Source organism: Sander lucioperca, chromosome 2 (genome assembly GCF_008315115.2).
Source record: "Sander lucioperca isolate FBNREF2018 chromosome 2, SLUC_FBN_1.2, whole genome shotgun sequence".
NCBI classification, from domain to species: Eukaryota; Metazoa; Chordata; class Actinopteri; order Perciformes; family Percidae; genus Sander; species Sander lucioperca.
Genome location: NC_050174.1, coordinates 2495105 through 2520678, shown reverse-complemented (window position 1 = coordinate 2520678; position 25574 = coordinate 2495105). Strand labels below are relative to the sequence as shown.

Sequence of the window (25574 nt, the reverse complement as noted above, 5' to 3'; positions counted from 1 at the left end):
TGTCCTGCAGATAACACAAACACCTGACGATGTGCTGTTTGTATGCTCGCATAAGAAAACAGCAGCAAATTATTGTAGCCTCCATGTTTTCACCAGGTTTTCACACACCTGATGCTCTAGGCTACGCCCAACATTTGGTGGCAGTCATGCAACAAGTTGTTATGCCAAACGCCAATATAACAGAAGAAGAAGAACACGCATCCCGACCATCCTTACCATGTGAACACTGGTAGTCGGAAAAACAACGTAATCACGGGGGCGGTCCCTGTTATTCCGAGGTGGCATGAACGCGCCATGTGGCTCCTGTGAAATTAATACATTGTTAAATTGCCAATATGTCTTGTTTCTTCAAACTTTAATCATCCAATCCACCAAACGAGTCAATGGCAGAATAAGCTGTTTGGCATTGGCAGAGAAGATTTGGCAAATTTTTCATTGGTGCAACCCACATACTCAGCGCTGCTGCTCAAGTCAAGTCAAGTCAGCTTTATTGTCAGATGTGCTATACATGCATGACATACGGCACAAATGAAATTCCAGTCCTCTCAGACCCACGGTGCAAAATGCAATGAAAAAATAAGTGTTCTATAAATAGAAAAGACATAGAATAAACAATCAACAATTTAACATGACATAAAATGAGCAATCAACAATTTAACATGATATAAAAATAAACAATCAACAATCACAATCAAAGCATTTGAGTATTTACATGACGAAATTAAATTAGGATAAATAAGAAGTATTTAAAGTATTTTAACAGGTGAGGTAGAGCAGTGTAGTGCAAATAAACAGGGTAAAGTGAAATGTGCAGTCCCTGAGTACAGAGTGTGTGAGTGGTGTTGGGGGGTGCAGTCCTAGTCTGTGGCAGGGGGTAGAGGGGGGAGGGTGGGCAGAGGAGGGAATGAGGAGGGAGGGAGTGACGGTAGAGCAGGGAGGGAGTTGATTCTCCTGACAGCCTGGTGGAAAAAACTGTCTTTGAACCTGCTGGATTTGGCCCGGAGACTGTGCAGACTTGCTCATCCCACAAATGCATGTTCCTCACAAATGGGGCACCATTTGAAAGGGAACTAAACAGGCTTTCCAACGGTATAAGATGTATTGCCAAAAAGCATTGTTACCACAGAGAAATAATCTACCAAACACAAATTTCCTTACTTTTTGTGCTAAGTTTATTTTTTTCAGACATTTTTCATTTACCTAGGCTATAAAAAGGGAATTTTATGTATTGTCTCATGTCCCATGTAATGAACTTTAAAGCAGCCATATTATGCTCATTTTCAGGTTCATAATTGTATTTTAAGGTTGTACCAGAATAGGTTTACATGGTTTAATTTTCAAAAAGCACCATATTTTTGTTGTACTGCAGTGCTCTCTCTCACTGCTGCAGATCCTCTTTTCAGCTGGTCTCTGTTTTAGCTACAGAGTGAGACCTCTTTTCTTCTTCTTCTTCTGTACTATCTTTGATTGCACTGCACATGCCCAATAGCTCAGATGTAGATCATGTCAGCTAGCTAGCTCCATAGACAGTAAAAGAAAGGCTGTTTCTACAACTTCGGTCAGTTATGGCGTTTTTCCATTACATGGTACCTGCTCGACTCGCCTCGACTCGACTCGGCACACTGTGCGTCCGTTTTCCATTGCATATTTTAGTACAGCCTCAGCGTGGCTGGTCGTCTTGCCGGCTCGACGCACACACCAGCGCACAAGTATAACATCAGGCCACTTGAGCTTGTTTTACAGTTCTGTGGAGGCTCCACGCAGAGCTTTCACCGTAGCCTATGTAATATGTGGCCTGATGTATACATTTGTCAGCTGGTGTGTGCGTCGAGCCAGCATGTGTGTGTACGTAGGATACGGTGAAAGCTCTGCCTGGAGCCTCCGCAGAACTGTAAACAAGCGGCGCCGCAGTAAACTGCCGTGACCTAACGCGACACACATAGAACGTTGAAGGTGTGTGTTGTTGCCAGAAAACACATTTAGTTTCTAAAGAAGCTGGAGGCAGCAAAAAAAAAAAAAAAACAGCTGGCTAAACTGTTTAAAAATAGCGGGTTTGTTCAGGACACCCCCGTCTGTCGCTTTCACGTCACCTTTTCGGCTCGCCTCGGCTCGCCTCAGCTCACTTGGAACCTCGACTGAGGAGGTACTAAAAAAAGTACCTGTTAGCAGGTACCAGGTACTTTTTTTCGTAATGGAAAACAAAAAAAGGCGAGTAGAGTCGAGGCGAGGCGAGCAGGTACCATGTAATGGAAAAGCGCCATTTCAAGGCAGGATTAGCTGGGAGACTTCTAAATGAGGGCGCACATGTAAGTAGTTCTTTTGTAGATTATGGTGAACTTGTGTGTGTTGTAGCAGTGCTTTGCTATTGAGAACGAGGTAGCATGCTAGCGTTAGCATGCTAGCGTTAGCCATAGTGTTACCATGCTAACGCTACGAGCTAATGGTTGCGGTTAGCCTGCTCGTTTCGGCTTGTGACGTCACAAGCCGTGCCGATTTTGAACAGCTCACCCAGAGACTGAAGGCAGGACACATTCAGAAACTGTATCTCACTCAAAACAGCATGGATGGATTTTTTTCAAAGTTTGTATGTGTGTGGAAGCACCAGAGACACAACATAACACCCCAAATCCCAGAAAAAGTGATTTTTTCATAATATGGGCACTTTAAATGCTGTAACTACTGTACATTTAATAACCCTTACAAAATGCAGGACACTTAATAAAATATGTTGATGGAAATATAATTAAATTCCAGGGTAGAGTTGCAACATAAAACACTGCTGTCAGAACAAATCTCGTCAGATGCATTCATAGAAATTTTCTTAAAGTTGACCTAATACTTAGCTCTATAATAATAATAGGGGATGAGCCTTCGCAAATCTGGGCTCATGAAGTTAAAACACCCAAAAGTAGACTATAATGGTCTCCATGTTATAGAATAACATAATAGGATATATCAGACCTAGTATGTTATGCACACTTCTTCTGTCATATATGTCAAGGTTTAAACTAGAGATGTTCCGATACTGATACCAGTATCGGTATCGGCTCCGATACTGCCTAAAACGCTGGTATCGGTATCGGGAAGTACTGGAGTTTATGCACCGATCCGATACCATGTAAGAAAGCCCTAAAGAAAATCTACATTAAAGTAGTTTATTTATGTTCTTTTTCCGTTATAACTGACTGTCAAACTGGATAATAAAAGAAAGTTCTGTGGCATTCATGTTTCACAAGGAGTTTAACCTGAGCCAGACCGACAACAAAGATAGAAATAATATCACATCCATACAGATGATAATATTCTGCTGTTAAAACATAATAAAATATATGACACACTGGTATCGGATCGGTACTCTGTATCGGCCGATACGCAAGTTCAGGTATCAGAATCGGTATCGGGAAGCAAAAAATGGTATCAGACCATCTCTAGTTTAAACAATACTGCACAACAGGAAATGGTGAACAAATGACAGGGAAACAAGCAAAACAGTGAATGAATTAACAGAATAATAAAATAAAATAATAAAAATAAATAAATAATAAATAATAAAATAAAATGCCACACATTCGAGAAAAAAGAGATGGGCCTACAGCCTACAATTAAACATATATTTGAATAAAGAGTTTTAAAATAAAGTTGGGCTTAATAATGAATACAGAGGCATAAACAAGAAGGCTTTCATAAGGATTAAATAGCCAAAAGCAATAGGAATAAGTATATGTAATCCAAATAATAATGAGATGACTTTATCATGACATATCAAGCTTGCATGGCCACGTAAGGTAGGTAGATGTATTTAGGATACATAAAGCCCTGCATCTGTAATCTGTGAGGGGTTTGGCTTTGTCCCTTTTACAGGAAATGTCCATTCTCTCAAAGTGAGCAAAACACACTTTGTTTGAGAAATTCCACTCCATGCTTATCTAATGTAATGTCAAACTCTGTGTCGAAATGAAATTAAGCATATAATGGATATATTGTATATTGGAAATCACAATTCCCTAGGCCCATGGTTAGTGACTGGCCATATACAGTGCACTCTATTTGTATATATTTCTAACACCAACTTAATTAAGAAAACACCAGAACCAAGTGGGCAGAAAATGATTGAGAAATTTGGGAATTTTTGATTGTATTTAAATCAGTTAAGGTAAGGATGGTATTTATACTTTAGGAGTCTGGAATTTCTGTTGGCTCTGATCTGATTGACTCCATATAATGGTGTCTGGTAAGCTATTGTTTCACAGATAAGATCTTGAAGTAAACCGTCATGCTTTTGCTGCACCTTTGTTTCCCGACAGCCTAAGGTGTTAGCGGCTGCCGTTGCAGGAAGGATCTAACTTCTTGTTTAGGAAACAGGACTCCACATTGATGCTTATCAGTTTTACATATAGTGTATTGGGATACTGCTTGCAGCATACCGAAACTTGAAAGGAAATGTCGAAATATATGGTATGTTCCCCCCCACTGAATCAAGCTGCGCACCAAGGCAGGGTGATCAACCTAATTCATTAGAGAGACTCATTACTTTGGTCTAAAAAACGCAGCATTGGCAAAATTCCTGTTGAATACAGTAGTTTGGCTTTTGCAGGATGATGGAAAGCATGCTTCTGATTTTTTATGTCTCCCCAAAGAAAAATATTTTGACTTGCCATGTCCACATCAACACTGGACTGTCTGTGTTCTCCAGTTGTAGTTATTTCCATCATAGCAGCTATGAATCTATGAATGTCTGACTTGCTCTGTGAGAGAGAGTATGTGCTCTTGGTGTAAAACAAATTCTAAAGAAATTGGAGGTTACAGTAAGTCTAATCTATCACCCAAAAACGTCCTCAATAAATTTGACAGATTTACATTTTTACAATGTAGACAAAGGTTACATTATAGAAATAAAGCAATACACAACATATTATACTATATTAACAGGATAACTTGGAACAAATGAAGGAAAAACTAATTCTGAAAACACTATGACTATGACTAAGGCCTCCATTTAGATTGCAGAATTTGCCCTTTTAACCATTGCATGACAAAACAGACTGATTATTGTTTGGTCATAATGTTTCATGTGAAATTTCATTAAACCTTTACTGTAACATATAATGCTTTTTCCACGAAGAGGGTTGAGTCTAACACGGTTTAAGACTTCTCCCTCCTGTGCTGACCTCCCTGTTGTAGATAATGGAGAGGTTATCAGTTTACAGGAAACTGGCTCCGGATTTGGGATAGAAAACGGAGGGAAGATGCCTTTTTGTTTCCCTTATTTTGAGGTCCCAGGGTAACTGTTAGAGTGCAGTGAGTATCAGTGTCTATGTTAAGCCTGCTGATGAGGGTCAAGATGAATGGAGCTCTCTTCAGTGTGTCGATAGTAGCTAATTCTGTTCATATAACAGAGTTACGCGCCGCTCTTCCTCTAAATGTTTTCTTTCTAACTCACCACTGTGAGTAACGAGCACAAAAATAAAGTACTGTCAAGAATGTGCTCCACTGCTAAAAGACATGTAAAACCCAGTCAACCTCACATGGGGAAAAACCCAGAGGAAAAGGACGTAGACTATTGTGTTATGGAAAGTGGAATCTCATGGGAATAAGTGTAATATCTTGTGGTTAATAGTACCCATAACATAGATTTTTCCTTTGATGCACAGTCCGTCCCAAGAAGGAAAACATTAGATAGTTTCACCTGTTCACAGTCGTTTCACAGGTAGTTTTGAGTATTGCAAAAAAGAAAAATGTAAATTAAATATCCAACTGGAGGAAATGAGGATGTTTAATGTAGAGGTGGGAGAAAAGAGAGAAAAAGAACAGGCTTTTTCTGTGTAATTGTTAAAGGATGACTCAGCTCAGACCTTATTTTTGTTTTTATGTCGCTGATTTTTAGATTGGTTTCTTTTCCTGTCTAATATATTATAGTATTCATGTCTGTAAAGTGCTGTGGCATTCAGTTTGAAGTTTATTATTACTTAGCATTACTCACACATTAAAGCGTGAAACAATAAAAGCAAGTGAAAGCCCCTCTTATCGGTTTCTTTCTTTTTAAACAACAAACTTCCCCTCAGATTAACAGGATACGTTCGTGATTCCAACTGGCTCACCCCTTCCTTAATGGACTTCACACTTGGCACCTGGCCTTCAATTCTGATGAAGTCAACCAGACATCAAGCAAAAGCAAAACTTAATCTTTCTATGTATAAGGGGAATGATGTCTGCAGAGTGTATACTACATGCTGCATTATACTACATTTTAGGTGAATGAAAATGAACAAACTTGCAACAACAACTTTTTTTAGGAGTCAGTTTTAGTGCTTTAACAGAATCCAAAGCAAACAGTTAAATGTAGAATGGTGTATTTGAATTAAATGATGGTTATACAGAAGGTTCGTTTTGGAACTGATAAATAAAGTCAGACATTAGAGATGAGATGCAGGTTCACACTTATTTTTTGTCGTCAGACCAGGTGATCTCATAGTCGCTGAAGGCACTCTTCAACTTCTCGACAGACACAGAATGGTCTGCTTTACCAAACGCCTGAAAATAAATGAAAAGCAAATGAGCATTTACATTTTTCACATCCAAAGATTGTTGAGTATTTGTAGTAGTATATTATCAGTAGTTGATTCAAGATTTAATGCATTTCTAATCAAATGAACTTACAGTTGATTCTCCAAACACCCTTAGTTTTTTCTCTTGGCTGTTATGCTCTATCTTCCCTCCTCCAAGGCATTTACACTCCATTCCTATGGCCTCCATAGCTGGATTGACCTTCTCAAATATATGATCTGTAAATAATTCAAATCATTCAATCAACCAAAGCATACGATTTGGTTTCGTTACAGGACAGTCAAATAGGCAACAATTTAAAGCATGTTACTGTCATTATCTCCCATATTGTCTTCTAAAGCTGTTGCCTCCAATATTTGCAATACACTAACGTTACAGCACGTTTACAGGCTGCACCAAAAAGGACATGGGTCTAGTCAGCAACAACTCAGGTGCTGGCGTGCGTGTTACGAGCTGAACTGACGCACTTGGCGCTCCTCTGCTGCAGCAAACTACAGCTATCAACTTACTGTGATACTCTGCACTTTTTGTGCCTCGGACTATGTCTTTATGCACATCGCCATCTTTCACTTTCACTCGGACCAGTATGTACTTAAAGGTTCCCTCTGGATCAATCTCTACAACGGGGATGTTAGCCAGAGCGTCTGCCATTGCGGCTGTAGCTTTAGTTATAGCACCGGAGACCCTCAGGATGTTCAGAGAACTACCAACGACAGACAACAGTGGTGCGTTCTCACAAATGCCTTTATTCGGATTGGGACGTCTATTTCCTGTCTTAAAGAGACAGACCATTTGCAACTTGTCATCATTACTGTACAGGATAACGCACGCTGGCGACCCCATATGGCAACAAAAGGATGTTAAAATTGTACAGCTCTCAAAACCCAGAAATTACGTCAATATAGGCTACTATTAGTATCAGTCCACTGCAACTTATTCTTCCCAATCCGTTGTAGCATTTGTAGCAAATGCAATTGATTAACGAGCCCATTTTTCACCAAGAAGACTTTTTCTTTTATCTGTCTGTTTGTTAATTTCCTGTAACTAGAGACGATTTTCCGCTAGTGTCTATCAAGGTCAGAGGTCAAAGAGTCAAAGCTAATTGGGAATGTAGTGAAAGCTGAGATGGATGGATGCTTCTGCCACAAGTGCTTGAACCTCTGGTTGCCGGATTCTTTAACCAGTAATCCATCGTGCAGCCTTTAATTCGGAGCCAAAAGAACTCAGAGGTTCGTGAGACAGACACAAACCTCTCCTTTCCTGCTTTATCGCGCCAAATGAGACAGTGATGTTAAATAGATGTTTTGATGCTGTGATTTATGGTGACTAATAAATGCATGCACACACATATGCCTATAGTAGTCTATAAGAGTATTATGCCATCATTGTGGTAATATTATCTACATAAAGTGATTCAAATTCCTTTGCCCTAACCCATTTCTTAAATGCATGATTATTTGCAAGAATAAATCAGTGGCAAGACCCCTGATCAGCTCATTATGATCAGAGCACAAATGAAAAATCTATATAAGCATCTGTTTAGGATGTTCTATTAGCTGAAAAGTCTCTCCCCTGGGTCTTGTTCTGTATGAGTTAATTAGAGAGTTTATATTATTTTTCAGGGAAAAGGGTGGAGGTTAAAAGGTGCCAACAGTGGCTAATATGCTTCGGGTCAGAGAGGAAGGATATGAACTGTCACTTCTAGTAACACAGGCAGCCAGCAGGCGCCTCTGCTCATGCAGCACACATTTCCTGTCTCTGGACACTCATAAAAAATAGAAGTAAAGTGTTTGTTTGCTGCCATTGCATTGTTTTATTCCTCTTCTATTGATGAGCACATCCTTTGACATCTTTTGAACTGTGAAAAGCATGTGCCAGTCTACGGACTGTTTGTTGGCTAGGTTGGTGTTGAATGAATCGTCATACATGCTCATGAAGCTTACACTTTTCTTTGCATTCATTTACTGGCAAATATATAAAATGTTTAAATTCAAATAAGAGGACTTTGGCACTCTAAATCTCTGTCACTGTCTTATCAACTTACAGGATTTCACAGCTTCCAAAATTGCAATTTCCTTCACTTCACATGTGCTGTGCGGTATTGTGCCTTCCCCAGGAAACGTGTCACTTTCTTTGTGCTATTAATTTTGTTTTTGCTATGTGTGTGCTAATGTACTAATGTGTTTTAGGGACATTAGTACATTATCAGTACATTAGCACAATGTTAGGCAATTTAGAACCTGCACTTCTGTAAAAGTACCAATAATATCATAATAAGTAAGGATCAATCCCTGTGAAATAACCCTGTAACACCAAGCATCCATCTTTCTGTAAAAAGTGTTAAATATCTGTCAAATATACACTGTATATACTGTCATATCCACATAGATATATAATCAACTTGTTATATTAGTAACTCTTTATTAAGTCCAGCACCATTTGCACTTTTGCATTGCCCTATTGTCTTACTGTTTACAACCCTCATAGAACAGTTTGTTTGGATGTGTGTATGCACGTATGTATGCATATGTATATGTACACTTTTTTATATGCAAACTTTTTTCTGTACATAGTAGTCAACTGTTTATGTTTACCTTGTTCAGCTTTGTTGTCCTTGTCTATTTCTGTCTATGTACTTTGAAAGTAAGAAAAATCTGGAGTCAAATTTCTTGGATGTGTTCACACTTACTTGGCCATTAAAGCTGATTCTGATTCGTAAGTACTAATACAACTATGTAAATTCTCCATTAAAAAAGTCCTGCATTGAGAATTGTACTTAAGTCAAAGTGCAGCAGCAAAATGTACAATAAGTTCATTCATCGTACATTTTGGATGAAAAGTATAAGAGTAGAAGTGTAAAGTAGCATAAATTGGAGTAATAATGCAAAGTGTAGTACAACTTCCTTAAAATTGTTCTTAAAGGGCAGTAATTAAATAAATAAATATACTTACTTTCCGGTGACATTTACACATACATTTACAGATAAGTCCTCCTAAAATAAAGGAGGAAAGCAGTGGGAAAGAGATAGGGAAAGTTTCCAAGGACACTGGTGGGATGGGGCAATAGTGGTGGGGGATTTCCACTGAAAAGCCCACTTTTGATGAGAGCTTCCAGGAAAAGTGGAGCCGGCCGATATAAAAGCAGCACACTCAGCACATGCAACTCTCAGAATCCTCTCCTCCTCAGATGTGCTGAGACCAAAGAAATACTAAGAGTCTTCAGTAGGTTATCACACATACAACTTAAAATGGTGAGTGTAGATGTATCAATTTAAATACTTTGTGGTCAGTGATGCATTTATGGTATCAATTTATCGTAACTGATCTTTTTTTAAACTTAATTCTTACAGAAGTTCTGCTTTGGATTACTTCAGAACTGTGGATCTAAGTCCTCATGGATCAGCTTGACCTTTCTTTGCTCAAGTATGTTAATCCAATGTAAACAGAATCTTTAGTGTCTCACTTTGAACTTTTATTTTCTTCTATATGTTCCTTTTCTTAAATCCATCTTTATTACCTTACCATCTAAATCGTGTCTCTGTACTCCATCCTCAGTGCTTTGCATGTGGACTAGTGTAGAGAGCTGGTCCTACTACTACTCTAACACCACCATGAATTGGCCGCAAGCTAGAGCCTGGTGCCAGAAGCACTACACAGACATGGTGGCCATCCAGAACCAGGAGGAGATCGGGCATCTCAACAGCTGGCTGCCCAAGAAACCCACTTACTACTGGATCGGGATCCGCAAGGTCAATAATATCTGGACCTGGGTAGGAACCAACAAGGCTCTGACAGCAGAAGCAACCAACTGGGCACCGGGCGAACCAAACAATGGCAAAAAGAGACAGAGTGTGGGGGCGAATGAGGACTGTGTGGAGATGTACATTAAAAGCGATAAGCATCCAGGCAAATGGAATGATGAGAGGTGCGGGAAGTTGAAGACCGCTCTGTGCTACACAGGTAAGCAAAAGTTAGAGATTAGGATACAAGAGCTGCTCATTTTAGCTGCCCTAAATTGTTTGATTTTTAGGAAATCTCTTTTTAATGATTTGTAGATGATGTTTTTAAAAATAAAAGCTCATAGAAACAGTTATAACATTGTACGCAAGTTATGTGAAAGTACTACTTCTTTCCCCAGCTGCCTGTAAGAACGACTCATGCCGCTATGGAGACTGTGTAGAAACCATCAATAGCCACAAGTGTGCTTGCTTTGAAGGCTTTTATGGAGAGGGGTGTGAGCACGGTAAGAAAATACAGTGATGTTGAACTTGTTTTAAAGTTTAAAGTCACTTACAGCCAGGACCTGATGTCTAATTGTGTCTTGTTTTTCTTTGTTGGCAGTTGTCAAGTGTAACGAGGAGCAGGTGACCGTTCCATATAAAGGAAGTGTGAATTGCACTCACAAGCATGGAAACTTCTCCTACGACTCCTTGTGCCAGTATTCCTGCGAGGAAGGATACCAGCTGAGTATGTCAAGACCCTTGACATGCACTGCCTCAACACAGTGGTCAGAGCGGCCACCTACATGTGAATGTGAGTTTAGGTGTATTGCAAAGCTGCAAAAAATAAAAATAAAGTGGTGTGATTTTGACTAATGTTAATGTGTTGTTGATGGTCCTGTCCACAGTGGTCCAGTGTCAGGAGCTGTCTAGTCCAGCAAGAGGATCCATGAAGTGCTCCAATCCTCTGGGCCCCTCCAGCTACCAGTCCACCTGTGTGTTTACCTGTGATGAAGGCTATGTACTTGCTGATTCCCCGTCTAACACTCTGCAATGTAAAGCGTCAGGATTTTGGAATGCCTCCCAGCCGCTTTGTGTTGGTACGCCCACATTTTTATGTTTTTTTCTCGCAGGATTTCATATTATCCATGCTATTTTGTATTTCAGTCTGTTATATTGAGGGAAAAGCTACATGATGTTTCTTTTTTTATTAAGGCAACCATTTAACCCGTTCTGCTCCCCCTCTATTTTGCAGCTGTCCAGTGTCCTGCTCTCCCCAAGCTAGACAATGGCACTGTCAGCTGTGGAGACGATGCAGATGTGAGGTTTAGCTACGGAAACACCTGCAGCGTCAGCTGTGCCCCTGGCTACCACCTGGTGGGACCGAGCAGGGTGACATGCACATCAGCAGCTGAGTGGAGTGAGAGTATGCCTCGCTGTGAAGGTTAGGGCACACTTTAAATTTAGTCCAATCACCTTCTATACGATTAAGAAGAGCTTTCTTGTTTTGTGACTTTGTGAAAAACATACTAAAAGTATATATTTTAAACTTTTCCTGTTTAAGCCATCACATGCCAGAAACCAGAGGGAGAAGCTCACCTCATCACCCAGTGCAGCCGACCTTCAACCGAACTGCGGCCAGACTCCACCTGCAGCTTCAGCTGTAAAGCAGGCTTTGAACTGCAGGGAGCGCACACCACTCAGTGCTCTGAGGACGGACAGTGGAGTAAAGCCATACCTACCTGCAAAGGTATGGTAGCATATGTTCCCGTAAATCTGTGCCTTGTGCAAACTTTGTTTACTGCGTAGGTTTTTCACAGTCTTTTTACTCTGTGCTATGTCATGTGCTTTGTCTGTGCTAACATTTCTTCATCTTTTTTCTTTTCTTTTTAGCAATAGGATGCCCTGCTCCTGAGATCCCAACAAATGCCCAGATCAGCTGCACCCCTTCTCTGTCTTCACTTGTTTCTACCGTGACCCCTCATCCACTTGGTATGGTCTGCATTTTCAGCTGTGATGAAGGCCATGAGCTGCAAGGTGCCCTAAGCATGGAGTGTGCAAATCCAGGCCAGTGGACCTCCACCTCACCAAATTGCTCAGGTATACACATGTACCCATTTTACCTTCTCCATCTGTAATGCCTACTTTATTTGCAAAATGAGGCCTTCTTTATCAATACGTGATGGTTAACTAAATTCTTGCTGTCTTCTCCCACAGCGGTGAGATGCCCATTGCTCGAGGCTCCTGAAAACGGTCATATCAACTGCTCAAACAGGGAATTAGTGTACAACTCACAGTGCTCCTTCACATGCAAACAAGATTACTCTTTAAGCGGCCACGAGCTGCTGACCTGTGATCGTCATGGCAATTGGACTGGAGAGAAACCCTCCTGCCAAGGTAAAACAGAAAGGGAACACATTTTAGAAGATATTTTAATACAATGCCAGACTAAAATACCCATTTGAGTTAAAAAAGGTCAAATAATTCACATTTGATAATGTTTCCACAGCTCCCCCATCTCCGATTACTGCCATTGCGTCTGGTGCGGCAACAGGGGGCGCTGTTTTATTATCTGGTATGTCTCTGACTATGTGGATCCTGAAACGACTGAAGCAGAAAGCAAAGAAGTTTGAGCTAAACAGGTAAGCATTCACCTTGCTTAAATCATACATTTTTTCTTTTTTTTTAAAGAAACACATTTGTTGAATTGCAGTGCTCATCTTCTTCTTTTGTCTTTTCTACAGCAACTCTGACATCGAGGCCCCTCCACAGGTCTACAAAAACAGCATTGACAGCCTCATCTAGTCATATTCTTCAGAGACAACAAATGATAATTATATATATATATATATATATATAACATAACTGTATGCCAGTCACTAGTCATAGTAATGTGAACAATATGATTACTTTACATTAGTATAACACTTGTTAACAGGAAAACTCAATATGTCAGAGCTATCTATGGTGAGGGGAGAGGTTTTTCAGACCTTTGCATTTGATGCATTTGCAATTTGCTGCATTAAGTTTTGTTGAATTTCATGATTTTCTCTGTAATGTTATTCAGACATGTATTTCCTCCCAATGGGAGTTTTATATTGAGCACATTGTTCTACAGCTTTATGAACATGCTGGAAAGGGGGCTCGAATCATGTTATTGTAATCTAATGTTACATAATAGGTGGATTGCCATGTCATTGCAGAACTGTGAATCATTTCAGTATTTATGTACTATTTATTTAACAGATGGTTATTGCATTTGAAATGCTCATTCATGTTTCTGTATGTTTAAAGCACTGCTGCTTTTAATTCATAATAAAACTTCAAAATATCATTTGCTTTTGGTATTCAATTCAATATAAAATACTTTATTTGTACCCACAGGGCAATTTGCAGAGGCATATAGAGTAACATAATATAGGATATAAAATAAAAACTTAAAAAATAGAATACAAAGAATAAGCTGTACACATTGCGATAATAATGATAATTATATGAGAATAATTATGCATCTTCCAGTATCATGACCAATATCTACGGTCAGTTAAAAGAAATTAAGGTATTTTCAGGCTTGTTACTACACTTATTCACCGGTTCAGCCATCAACAAACAACGCCAGCATATTCCCACACTTTGAGCAGGGATGTTTATCCTGACATTGCAGGACATCATGTGTTTTTTGAATAGTTGAATAACAGTGAGACATACCTTAAGTAGTGCAGGAAGAGCTATATTGCTGTGGTAATCTGTTTTATAGATCATAACCATTGTTTGTTTCACCAATGTTTCTTCTATGTCAGCACTTCAGCAGAACCAGAAATAGATCTGATATCTTCCATCAGACCGAAGGCGACAGCGTTTCAAAAGCAAAGATGATTTCAAAAAGCGTAATTTGTTCTGTAAGTAAAGGTCATAAAGGAATACATCATCTAAACAAAACAGCCAAAGTCACCAAGAAAAAACACAAAACTCATTCTTTGGGAGAACTATTTCTTTGTGTTGGCTCCGAGATTCAATGGTGACCTTCACTGTGATGTTTGTGTTTCCTTTTATTGATTTTTTTTTCATGCATCACTGAAAGATCTGCCCCGATTCCACGTTAACCAGAAACGGGGCATTTCCCAAACGGTCTGTTCAGGTATAACAAGCAAATAGTCATTCATTCATCACATGCATTCACTCTGTAAAGTAAACATCCAGGTATTCTATGATAATGTTGGACTGAATAGCCTAAGAGAAATATAAAAGCCTGACATTGGTCCCTTCTTGCAGCAAACACTCACTTACTGTATAATGGTTCATGTTTGATATGATTAGAAAAACAAGGATTTAACTTAAATAGAAAAGTTATTTCAATCAACTTAGAAAATATAGTTCTTCATATATTACCAATTCTGGGTAAGTATGGTATTCCATTACTTTCCATGATGGTATTCATTAATATTTTGGATTCTGATTTTTTTTTCTTTGGACAGGCAACAGGTGTTTGTAGGTCACTCATTGATGAAGTGGACATTAATCCTTTTCCTTGGTGAGTTTCGTTTAACTAAGGCAAAATGTATAGTTGGTGGTATCTGATGTGAGACATAACATTGTGCATTACCTCTTACACTTCAGATGATGAATTAGGCTATCACTCAAATTTGTTTTTTCTTTCAAAATGTATATTAGGTAGCTCCTTTGCTGTGACTACCTTGGGCTGGACATATCATTACTCAAAAAAGACCATGAACTGGACCCAGGCCCGACGTTGGTGCCAAACCGATTACACAGACATGGTGGTTATCCAAAACCAGACAGAGAACGACTATCTGGTCTCCCAGCTGCCAAACAGACCTAAGAGTCCATATTATTGGATTGGAATCACTAAAAACCACATGAACGAAAATTGGACCTGGATTGGGAATAACAGCACGTGGGTTGGTGAGCAGTCATGGGCGGAAAACGAGCCCAATAACAACCACAGCACAGAGTTTTGTGTGGAGATCTATGTGAACACAGGACCAAACCGAGGAAAGTGGAATGATGAGAAATGCGGCGTACTAAAATACGCTGTTTGTTATAAAGGTAGGCTATGCAAAGCTGATTTTTTTTTAATTTGTCAATTTCAAATGTGGTAGTGGTTGTTTTAGTATTGCACTTTGTTTTAACAGCCCAATGTAATGCAACATCATGTGGCAGAGGAAGATGCCAGGAGATGATAGAAAACATAACCTGCCTCTGTGAACCTGGCTTTAAGGGAGATAGATGCCAAACAGGTGAGGAGTTAGCTCTCTGAAACTGTGTCACCAATTATTACAGTAGGGGATGTTTTTTTAAAGGATAGGCCTAGATTTACACTTTTTAAAGTTTATCTTAAAACAATCTTTTGGTCGCTGTAATTGTTTATGTCTATATGCTGTAAACTGCGAATTTAACACAAAAAATTCTTGGCAATTTTTAAAATAATGAGTGCTTACCATAGGTGCTAACAGTACATAACATGTACTGTATAAAGCTATGACTGGACAATGACTTTCCAAGGGAGGGGTTTAGCGAACTGTCAGCCAACTCTGCAGTTCCCTTCATCTCTATGGAGCTTTATAGCTTAATCTTTCAGCTTATTGTTTTCCTTTTCCAGTCCAAAACTTTACTGTTTTGGTTTACTGTCATTGCTTACTGTTAGCGTTGTTTTGGCCGCAGCAAGAAGCTAAAAAATTCTCTGTACACTATCTGACCAGCCCCAAATAGCCTTTAGACAAAGTAGTCAATAGTTATTATTGCTGAGCACATTGGAGCATTTAATGCTATAAAGCCAGATATCTCCCTCAGAAGTTGGTGGAGACCAAAAACAGAGCTAAAAGCAGAGTGACTTAAATTATTCAGGTGGAAACAAACACAATTTCGCATGAATGCTAATGTTGCTCCATATAAGTTGGATGTATAAAAAGCAGCAGTTTGCTCAGAAAATCGCCAAATAAACTTAAACTGTGATGATAATCAGTTTTGGGTTCACAGCTTGTTTCCGCTGCTTTCAAGTGGACAAAAATCCATTATTGCAGGTTTAAGATCAACAAGAGGTAGTTGATTCTTTCTGTAAACATAAATCACCAATACAACCTCAGAATGTCATTTGAGGTGCTCTTGTCCCCTGAGAAGCCTTTTACGTTCTTCTCCCAGACAATTATTACTGTATGTGGAGGCATATCTGAAAACTACCAGGGTATATTTATATGTCATTACTAACTCACATTCTGATATTATATCTTCTGCATAGTTCTTCAGAATGTTAAATTAGTTTTTGGACATTTTAACATGGTGATCATAATCCTCGCATCTGTTTCCTCTGTTTCCTGAGGCCAGCCTGAGGATCACATTCAAAATACTGATTAGAATACTTGCATCAGCATGTATGTGCTCTAAAAATGTATTATTTTCACAGTAGAAAGCTAGCGTAAGAAGTTACATAAGTGCACTCCTGGTAAACTTGAACCTGTTTGTGCCCCCAGCTATGGAATGCCCCCCTCTGTCTCAGCCTGATAACGGATACCTTAGCTGCTCGGGAGGAAACCTGACATTCAACTCAACCTGTCGATTTGAATGTCAACCAGGCTTCCTGATAATAGGCCCGCCAGATGTTACCTGTAGTGTCACCGGGGTCTGGAGCGGCCCAAGACCTATTTGTACAAGTAACTATTTGAAGTTATGTAAAAGATTAAAATATAAAAGATAAATACAGCAAAACCATTGTACTCTGCAAAAGTGATTCTGCTTCTGATAAATAATAAATGTGTTGATAATAGGCAGCAGTAGTTGTAGTTGTAATTTGTAACTATCACACTGTCAAGTTGTATGACTTAGGATAAAAATGTTTTGTTTTCCCAGGCTATAAACAGGCTCTGTTGGCTGTCGTTGGGTGTGGAGCTCTCTCAGCCTTCTGCTGCATTTGTTTTTGCTGGATGAAACATAGAAAAAGTCAGTGATTTTCGGTTACTCTTCATAGAAATAGAGATGCATGTTATTGCAACAGACCTCAATATTGAGCTGGTTGTCTGTTCATTTCTCACAGAAAAGAAACTTGCCCAAGTAAGGTCAGTGTTGAAATGTCCAAAGCAGCTCCACCCATTCACTCAATATTTCAAAACTCAAATGTTACAGTTTATTGCTTCTGTATGCTGAAATAATTTACAGTTATTTAGTTCAGTAAATCATCCTGTAAGTTTTCCTTTATTGTCAATCTGCTTGTTCTTCATAGGCAGCCTGAAGAAGCGACAAGTCCATCCACTGAGATACAAGGATGAAGGACAACTGAGACCTCATTTATGTCTTATTAAAATATATCTATAATGACCCAAATGCAGTTACTCGTATTAACTTTAGTACATTGTTAAAGCCTCTGAACACCCACACAGGTGTTTTCAGTTATTCTGGCTGATTAGACTCTTTTTAGGTTGAAGGTGGGCCCGGAGCTTTGATGGGAACTTATTAGGTCACAAATTCTTTCTACCAATAAGGATGACAAAGGTGTAATTTGTCCCGCCCTAACAGGTGCAACAACACTAACAGTGGACTCAGGAAGATGTCAATCACTCAGTCTAACCACACCCACACAGTCCTGGAAAAGGTCCAATCAGCCACATTAACTATAAACACCTGTGGGGGTGTTCAGGGCCTTTTTAATAAACAAACGTAAACAGTCCCTGCCTGCACAGGCTGTGTGCCAGGATAATCAGTAAGAAAAGCTTTTTGTAATATAATATATGTTAAAGCTTCATTTGGATATACTGCATGGTTGTAGTATTTGTGTGTACATGATGGTTTATTATAAGAACATGCATATGTAAACTCATTTAATAATAGTAGAGGTGTATTTCTGTGGTATATTTGGTAAACATTCATTAAATTAATTTAAATAAAATAAATTGAGTGTAAGTGTGTGTCTGTATGTGTGTGGTGCAAGTGTGTGGGTCTGTGTGTGTGTTTCCAGAGAGGGTGGTAGAACGGTGCCCTTCCTGAAAGGAAGTTACAGCAAAAGTGATATGACACAATTTGTCATTGAGTAATTCCATGAAGAACAATAAATACCAGTTTGCCATTGATTGTCTGTATAGTGGAGTAAATGCAACAACAAGATTGAGTGACTGACCATAACAAATGGTAAGACCTGTGAAATATCAGTACAAGAAGTGTAATTTCTCAAATGCAATTATGAGGAAAAGTAAATCTCTTTTTACTTCAGATGTTTCAAGAATTGGTTGATACTAGACAAAGCCTGCGTCGCATGGTGCTGGTAGCTGCATTTATAGTATTTGTCCAAGGTAGGTGTGCATAATCTTACACACTCTTCTTACCAAACTTCTTTCAGGCTCTTCTTTTCTGCTTTACTGGTTCAATTCTGTCTCATTGCCCATTAACCTTATTTTAGACCTGAGCAGCGGAGGAGCAGCGCAGGCATGGACCTACAACTACAGCACCATTCCCAGCCGTAGATGGCCTGAGGCCCGTCAGTGGTGCCTGCAGCACTTCACAGACATGGTGCCCATCCGGAACAAGGAGGAGAGTGACTTCATCAATGATCTGCTGCCGTTTAACACAAGATATTACTGGATAGGCATAGTCAAAAAGGATGGAGAGTGGATCTGGCAAGATACCTCTGAGAAGGTTCCTAAAGAGGCTCAGAATTGGGCGCCAGAGGAGCCAGATAACATAGCGGATCAGAACTGTGTGGAGATTTACATAAAGAGGGAGAAAGACACAGCCAAGTGGAACAATGAGAGCTGTCGCAAGAAAAAGGGAACCGTCTGCTATGCTAGTAAAACCTTATTTTGTTAATTGGACACATTTATTGACTCCTGTAGACTTATAGCATGTGAGATATCTCTCTCTGTAGCCTCTTGCAGACAGGATTCCTGCAGTGCCAATGCAGACTGTGTGGAGACCATCGGGAACTATACCTGCCAGTGCCATCCTGGTTTCCTGGGGTCACGCTGCGAAGAGGGTACATTTGTCATATTTGAACCAGCCATGCCTTTTTTTTCTGTGAGTTAAATAAAGAGAAATATCTAATAATATATCTTTTTGTTTTGTTTTCTTCAGCAATCACATGCAAACCCTTGCTGGATCCAGAACAGGGATCTTACTACTGTTTCAATCCCTATGGGTCCAATCGTTTTAACTCTTCCTGCCGTTTTCACTGTGAACTTGGCTTTCAATTGGTAGGCGTCCCACAACTGCTTTGCCAAGCCAGCGGACATTGGAACCACCCTGTTCCTCTGTGTCAAGGTATGTCAACTAACTTTTACAAATACTTAGCTGGCCTCAATATATGTAGTCCTCAATATATGTAGTCACATCCTATCCAGACTGCACAGCAGATCAGATTCAGGTCACACCTGTTAGCACTTAACTTCACACTCATTTATGTCTGCATAGAGAAAACAACATTGTAATTTAATGTGGTTGGTCAGTTACTGTTTCCCTTGACTGTAAATTATGTCAGCATGGCATTCACTCCCCCATTCCCACAAATGCTATGTTTATATAAGTGGAGTCATACACAGTAGTTTAAACTGGTGTATACACATTGACTTCCATTGAGTGGACTACTGCATGTGTGATTTATATTTATATCCCACCACAGTAAAAAGGTGCTCCCCTGTTTTCTTTCCTGTTACGGGCAATGTGACCTGTGTGGACCCTCTGGAGCCTTTCTCCTTTGGCTCACGGTGTAACTTCACCTGCCAAGAAGGCTACTACCCGACCAGAGACAACACATTCACCTGTCTGGCCTCGGGACAACAGGCTCCCTGGAAGCAACAAAAGCTTCCTAAAAACCAACAAAACTGTACACTGATCTGATGAATGGTGTTTCTCCTTCTCCAGTGGTACAGTGCAACAGTTTAAAGGCTCCACCCAATGCCTTCATGCAATGTCAGGACCCTCGAGGAGTGTACAGCTATGGCTCAATATGTTCCGTGCTATGTGAAGAAGGATTTGATCTGATTGGCACAAACATGACGAAATGTTCTTCTGAGGGAAACTGGAGTCATGCACTTCCTGTTTGCCAGGGTATGATCACAGATGACTAAGTCTTGCTCCTTCAGCTTAAAGTAATCAGTCAATTCATTTGTTTTGTTTTACTATCTTGTATGTGTAATGGTCTCTCCCTTGTCTCTGTTTTTCTTCAAGCTAAGTGGTGTGAACCAATAAATCCTCCTCATGGCTCCCTATCCTGTTCTGACCCAAATGGTTCCTTCAGTTTTGGTTCTCTGTGCACTACAACCTGTGATGAGGGCTTTCTACTGAATGGAACAGACAGCACTGAGTGCACCTCCCTGGGCATGTGGAGCGCAGACATACCACATTGTCTTGGTAAAAAATAAAAATAAATATCTGTATCGGGGTCTGTAATTTGTCTCATATCACTTTACCACATACAATTCTAACATATCTCATTGGTCTCTCCCTCTCTCTGTTCCCTTTCCAGCTAAGAGATGTCCCACTGTGAACTCCTTCTCTCATGGCTCCTTAGTGTGCTCTGACCCTCATGGAGAGTTCAGTTTTGGTTCTCGGTGTACATCAACCTGTGAGGAGGGTTTTCTCCTGAATGGGACGGCTGACACGCAGTGCACCTCTCTGGGCACATGGAGCACAGACATCCCTCGTTGCAATGGTAAGAGTGTAAATCTCTGTATCCTTATCTGTTGTTCAAAATCAACAGAGTAGCTCTTAATTTAATGGTTTAGGTGGCTTGATGTTGTGTCTTTACCATGTGAAGCTCTTAAACATATTGGGTTCTCCTTCACTTTGTTCCCCTTTCAGCTAAAAGATGTCCCGCTTTGAGCACTCCCTCAAATGGCTCTCTAGTTTGCTCTGATCCTCATGGAGAGTTCAGTTTTGGATCTCAGTGCAAGTCAACATGTGAGGAGGGCTTTCTCCTGAATGGGACAGCTGACACAGAGTGCACCTCTCTGGGCATGTGGAGCGCAGACATCCCAGGTTGCTTGGGTAAAGTACATCTTTTCATATCATCTGTTAATTAACATAGGAGCTCATAATATCATGGTTTAGATAATGTTCAAATGCCATTTTACATCATAAAGCTCTAAAATATCTTGTTGGTCTCTCCTTCTACTTGTTTACCTCCCAGCTAAAAGATGTTCAACCCTGAGCTCTCCCTCTCATGGCTCCTTAGTCTGCTCTGACCCTCATGGAGAGTTCAGTTTTGGTTCTCGGTGTACATCAACCTGTGAGGAGGGTTTTCTCCTGAATGGGACAGCTGACACCGAGTGCACTTCTCTGGGCATGTGGAGCACAGACACCCCTCGTTGCTTGGGTAAAAACAGTCTCTGTATCTGTTGAGCATAATTACAAGAATAACTCAAGGTTTAGATGGCATGACTACCTACAGTATTTGCTTACAGCTCTAAAAGATGTCCCACTCTGAGCTCATTCTCTCATGGCTCCTTAGTTTGCTCTGATCCCCATGAAGAGTTCAGTTTTGGTTTTCTGTGCACATCAACCTGTGAGGAGGGTATTGTCCTGAAAGGAATAGCTGACACAGAGTGTACCTCTTTGGGCATGTGGAACAGAGTAATATCCCACTGTCTGGGTAATAAATCATAAGCGAGCTGCAATTGGCATATATTCCCTCCTGCTGGGTGCATATTTATATACACTTGTGATTTGGAATGTGGGTTTACATCTGTCCATACATTCATGTGTATCACAACACACCAGATGTGTCTTTAACTTGTCATGTCTTAAATCAACGGTTAGAATTTGAAGGAAATACACTTTTTTGCCACTTTGTTTCAAAAGATTAGGATTATCTGGTCTGAAACTAGCGGTCATATTTTTTGTTATGTACAGCACAGCCATGCCCCCTACTGGCCAAGGCTCCACAAAATGGGAGGATGAACTGCAGCCATCCATACTCCTCTTTCAGCTTTGGCTCCCACTGTGACTTTGAGTGTGATGAGGGCTTCTGGCTGAGAGGAACACAGACTATGACATGCAACAACTCAGGCCACTGGAGTCAAGATCTACCCACCTGCCAGCGTGAGGGTTCAATAAAACCATAAACTTACTTTTTTCTAGATGTTATGGTATTCAAACAGTTGATCCAATGTCAGTAATAACAATTTCTTTCCTTTTTACATCTCAGCTGTACAGTGCGAGTCCATTCGTGCCTTGTCTTTATCCCTGTCTATGAACTGCTCCCATCCTCTGGGAAACTTTAGCTTTGGCTCCCAGTGTCTTTTCACCTGTGAGGAGGGATTCTACCTGAATGGCACAAATGTGCTGCTTTGCTCCTCCACTGGGTTCTGGAGTACCAGCCTGCCTACCTGCACAGGTAAATAGATTTTTGTCTGCATACTAACATGCTCAAGATGGCAATGCTACCATGCTGATAGTATGCCTGTGTAATGTCTTATACAAACTACAGCTGAGGCTGATGGAAGGAATCTGACCATAAACCAAAGGCCATATGTGATCACCGAAGTGTCAGAATTCACCCCGAGAGGGGCATAAATGTTTGTAGCAAATTTCATGGAATTTTAATTCAACAGTTAACATATTTCACTAAAAAACAAAAATATCAACCTCATAGTGGCACTGGAGAAGTCTGAGGGTCACCAAAATCAACAGGATACATCTGGGAACCATGAATTTCTTTAACCAATTTTGTGCCAATCCATCAGATGGATGATGATGAAATATTTCACTGGATAAGTGTAAACTTTGACTTGCTGGTGGTGCTAAAGGGAAAGTCAGGGGATCACCAAGATTAGGATTCATCATCTGGGAACTATGCATGTCTGTACAAACTTTCAAAGGAATCCATCTGATGGTTGTTGATATATTGCAGTCTGGACCAAAGTGATGGACTGACCTAGGGATTATTAACTAATGATGAATGGTCTGCTGATTAAGAAACATGCAGTGAAAAACTTTTGACTGTGATCTTTGTGTTCTATGGAAGGTATGCCAGTGGGGTGGACTGCCATGCTGCTGTCTCCAGGTTTAAGAGCAGTTTATGTTGTCGTGCTGCTTGTCCTGATAGGACTGGCTGTGGTGATTATAATGCGATTTAAGAAAAAAGGTGAGACCACTCTACTACTGTACTGCTGCTGTGCAGTTTCACACATACTCATACAGCATGTTGTAGCACTCAGTGTCTCCTTGATCTTTGCAGGAAATACAATCATGGAACAGCATGCACCAGCATGGGGAGACAGAGAGAATCCAGCATTTGATTTTAAGACTTGATTTTTGCAGCAAATAATTTAAAAATACTGCACCCAAACGGTTGCTGTTATTATATGAAGCTTGGTAGTTGTTGTGGTATGATACTGGTAAGAAAAGAATACAGTAGGATTAGAGCTTCACTGTAACTGATTTTAATGCACATTTTGCATGAAAACTGTTACCTTTTGTTATTAAAGTCATAAAGCAAAGTTTGTGTGCTGCTTTTGCTGTGTCCTGCTTGTGTATTGCTTGATTGTCAATAAACTATCAACAATTCTTAAATTGGCCCTTTTATTTTATGAGCTGACTCACCCAATACTACACAATTCTTTGTCCATGTCTAGTGTCAGTTGGTACAGTATGGGGTGACACTGTCCTGCAGGTGAACTACCTGGTAGCTCATTTCCCCACATTTGACTTCCCATATAGGAACTAATTGTGGGGTCAAGGAAGTGGCAGAAACCCTCTGAGATCACCAAACTGCCAGTTGCCACAAAAGTGTCAGTTTAGCACATTTAGTGGCCAGAATGCTCCTGTCACTGATTGGTGAGGAGGTGATCTATTATCAGTCTCTCCTCATTGTGTCACACTGGGCACTGATCCCACATTGATGGGCAATTCACTACCCCCCACATTGACTAGAGTTCATTGAATTTAATGGTTTGAAATGAGACTCACACGGTGTTGAAAATATGTTTCATATTAGGGTGATATACATTTTATAGTAACCAATTTAGGTGTAAATCCATTGTCTTAAGTATGTTATCTGCTGTGTTGAATCTTCTCTGTGTATCTGTGCCACTAGTATACCCCCAGACTTTAAATATGTGCTGCCAATGGAGTATCTTCAGCAAAGCGTGTGCATCTGTCTTGGCGCTGCAACAGCATGAAGCCAATTATAGCAGTTAAAAGACAGAGGGTTTGTGGCCTGTGGTTGGCACGAAGGGTGCAATAAATAACCATGCTGTCGACAGGAAACTGTTTGGCTACCGTCAGAATAATAATGAGTTTATTGCTACCTGCTGTTACCGTATGATCACGGTTTGATTATTTTTCTCATCCCACCCACTGCTGCTGGCATCCATATAAGTGTGCCAACTGCGCACAAGAAGGGAAAAAGTCCCTGCAGGTGACCACCTTGGCTTCCTTCCCTGATATTTAAGGCTGGCTTTTCTCCCTTTATCTACCTCTAAATATACAAGGAAGTACATCATGATACTTTAGTCCCTACAACAAAGAGTGTTGTTCCACCTAACACATGAGCATGCACACACACATGCCAGCAGACACTTAGAGCAGAGATACAAAGGCTGACTCAAAGAAACACACACTCGGTATACTCTGCTGCACACTTCTTTAGTTCTGCTTGGCAGTAGCATACCACGGTGACAGACAGTTAGATTGTTCCTGACCATTGACTTGCGCTCTCTGCTCTGCAAGGTCTGATTTCATAGTGGGAAATATGAGATGGGTCCAGGAGAGGGTTCATGGCTAGGGCAAGGAGGCACTCCATACAGTGGGGCTTCATATCTCTGTGTCACCCTGGGCATTCTCCCCTGACACAGCTTTCAGCCCCTCCGTTGTCTGGAGCCCCCACCCTGGGTTTCTTAACCTCCCTCCCCAGGATTGGTGCATTCCAGCTGGACACAGTACCTGGGTGGTCCCCCCCCTCCCGTCCTCCATGACTGGAGGAAGGAAAAGGCAGAAAAATGCAGCGAGGGCCTTTGACCGTGAGGAGCACAATGTGAGCGTTGATAATGGCGGCGTGGATGTGATGCTTACCTGCCACTGACCCATACAGCTGTCATAGCCCAGCATTTCACAATCTGATGATCCACCCAATAGCCAGGGGAAGATGCCTCGCTGACCTGTCACCTAGATTGGAATGATAAGCACCGAAGATAGACTGACCCAGCTGTAACCCTCAGCATGAATACCCCATCTTCATAATAAATCAGCCCGTGTTTCATACACGTGTCCATTCATTTCATTCAGTGTTTCATACTCACTATGCACACATTTTACACTGAATATTCACTGTATCATACCATGATTTATTGG

The 25574-nt window shown here is 40.4% G+C and overlaps 3 protein-coding genes and 1 long non-coding RNA gene across 8 annotated transcripts; 2 read left to right on the top strand and 2 right to left on the bottom strand.

Moving 5' to 3' along the window:
- Positions 1-6287: 6287 nt before the first annotated feature.
- On the bottom strand, positions 6288-7338 carry si:dkey-51e6.1 (uncharacterized protein LOC558617 homolog). Its single transcript, XM_031318243.2, has 3 exons — positions 7074-7338; positions 6658-6782; positions 6288-6531 (listed from the first exon to the last, which is right to left on the bottom strand). Exons 1-3 carry the CDS (start codon positions 7213-7215, stop codon positions 6439-6441), a joined length of 360 nt encoding a protein of 119 aa, XP_031174103.1. The 5' UTR covers positions 7216-7338; the 3' UTR covers positions 6288-6438.
- Positions 7339-9650: 2312 nt separating this feature from the next.
- On the top strand, positions 9651-23795 carry LOC116063308 (selectin P). 5 transcript variants are annotated; one of them, XM_036008690.1, is made up of 17 exons: positions 9651-9815; positions 9915-9987; positions 10120-10524; positions 10703-10807; positions 10906-11097; positions 11192-11383; positions 11539-11727; positions 11848-12033; positions 20145-20330; positions 20451-20633; positions 20749-20795; positions 21131-21269; positions 21412-21597; positions 22134-22322; positions 22429-22617; positions 23248-23367; positions 23461-23795. In XM_036008690.1, the coding sequence occupies exons 1-17, from the start codon at positions 9666-9668 to the stop codon at positions 23532-23534; spliced, it is 2805 nt and encodes a 934-aa protein (XP_035864583.1). In that variant the 5' UTR covers positions 9651-9665; the 3' UTR covers positions 23535-23795. The 5 variants fall into 5 exon arrangements, with proteins under 5 accessions (XP_035864583.1, XP_031174090.1, XP_031174087.1 ...); XM_031318230.2 differs by having other exon boundaries at positions 20749-20925; positions 21261-21269; XM_031318227.2 differs by having other exon boundaries at positions 20749-20934; positions 21084-21269.
- On the top strand, positions 14564-18332 carry LOC116063315 (L-selectin). The gene is made up of 9 exons (XM_036008719.1): positions 14564-14681; positions 14759-14814; positions 14955-15350; positions 15437-15541; positions 16772-16951; positions 17148-17237; positions 17332-17353; positions 17518-17994; positions 18223-18332. Exons 2-8 carry the CDS (start codon positions 14787-14789, stop codon positions 17561-17563), a joined length of 867 nt encoding a protein of 288 aa, XP_035864612.1. The 5' UTR covers positions 14564-14681; positions 14759-14786; the 3' UTR covers positions 17564-17994; positions 18223-18332.
- LOC116063317 lies at positions 17650-21089 on the bottom strand. The gene is made up of 2 exons (XR_004108237.1): positions 21031-21089; positions 17650-17743 (listed from the first exon to the last, which is right to left on the bottom strand). It is a non-coding gene; the product is annotated as an uncharacterized LOC116063317 (long non-coding RNA).
- Positions 23796-25574: the final 1779 nt, after the last annotated feature.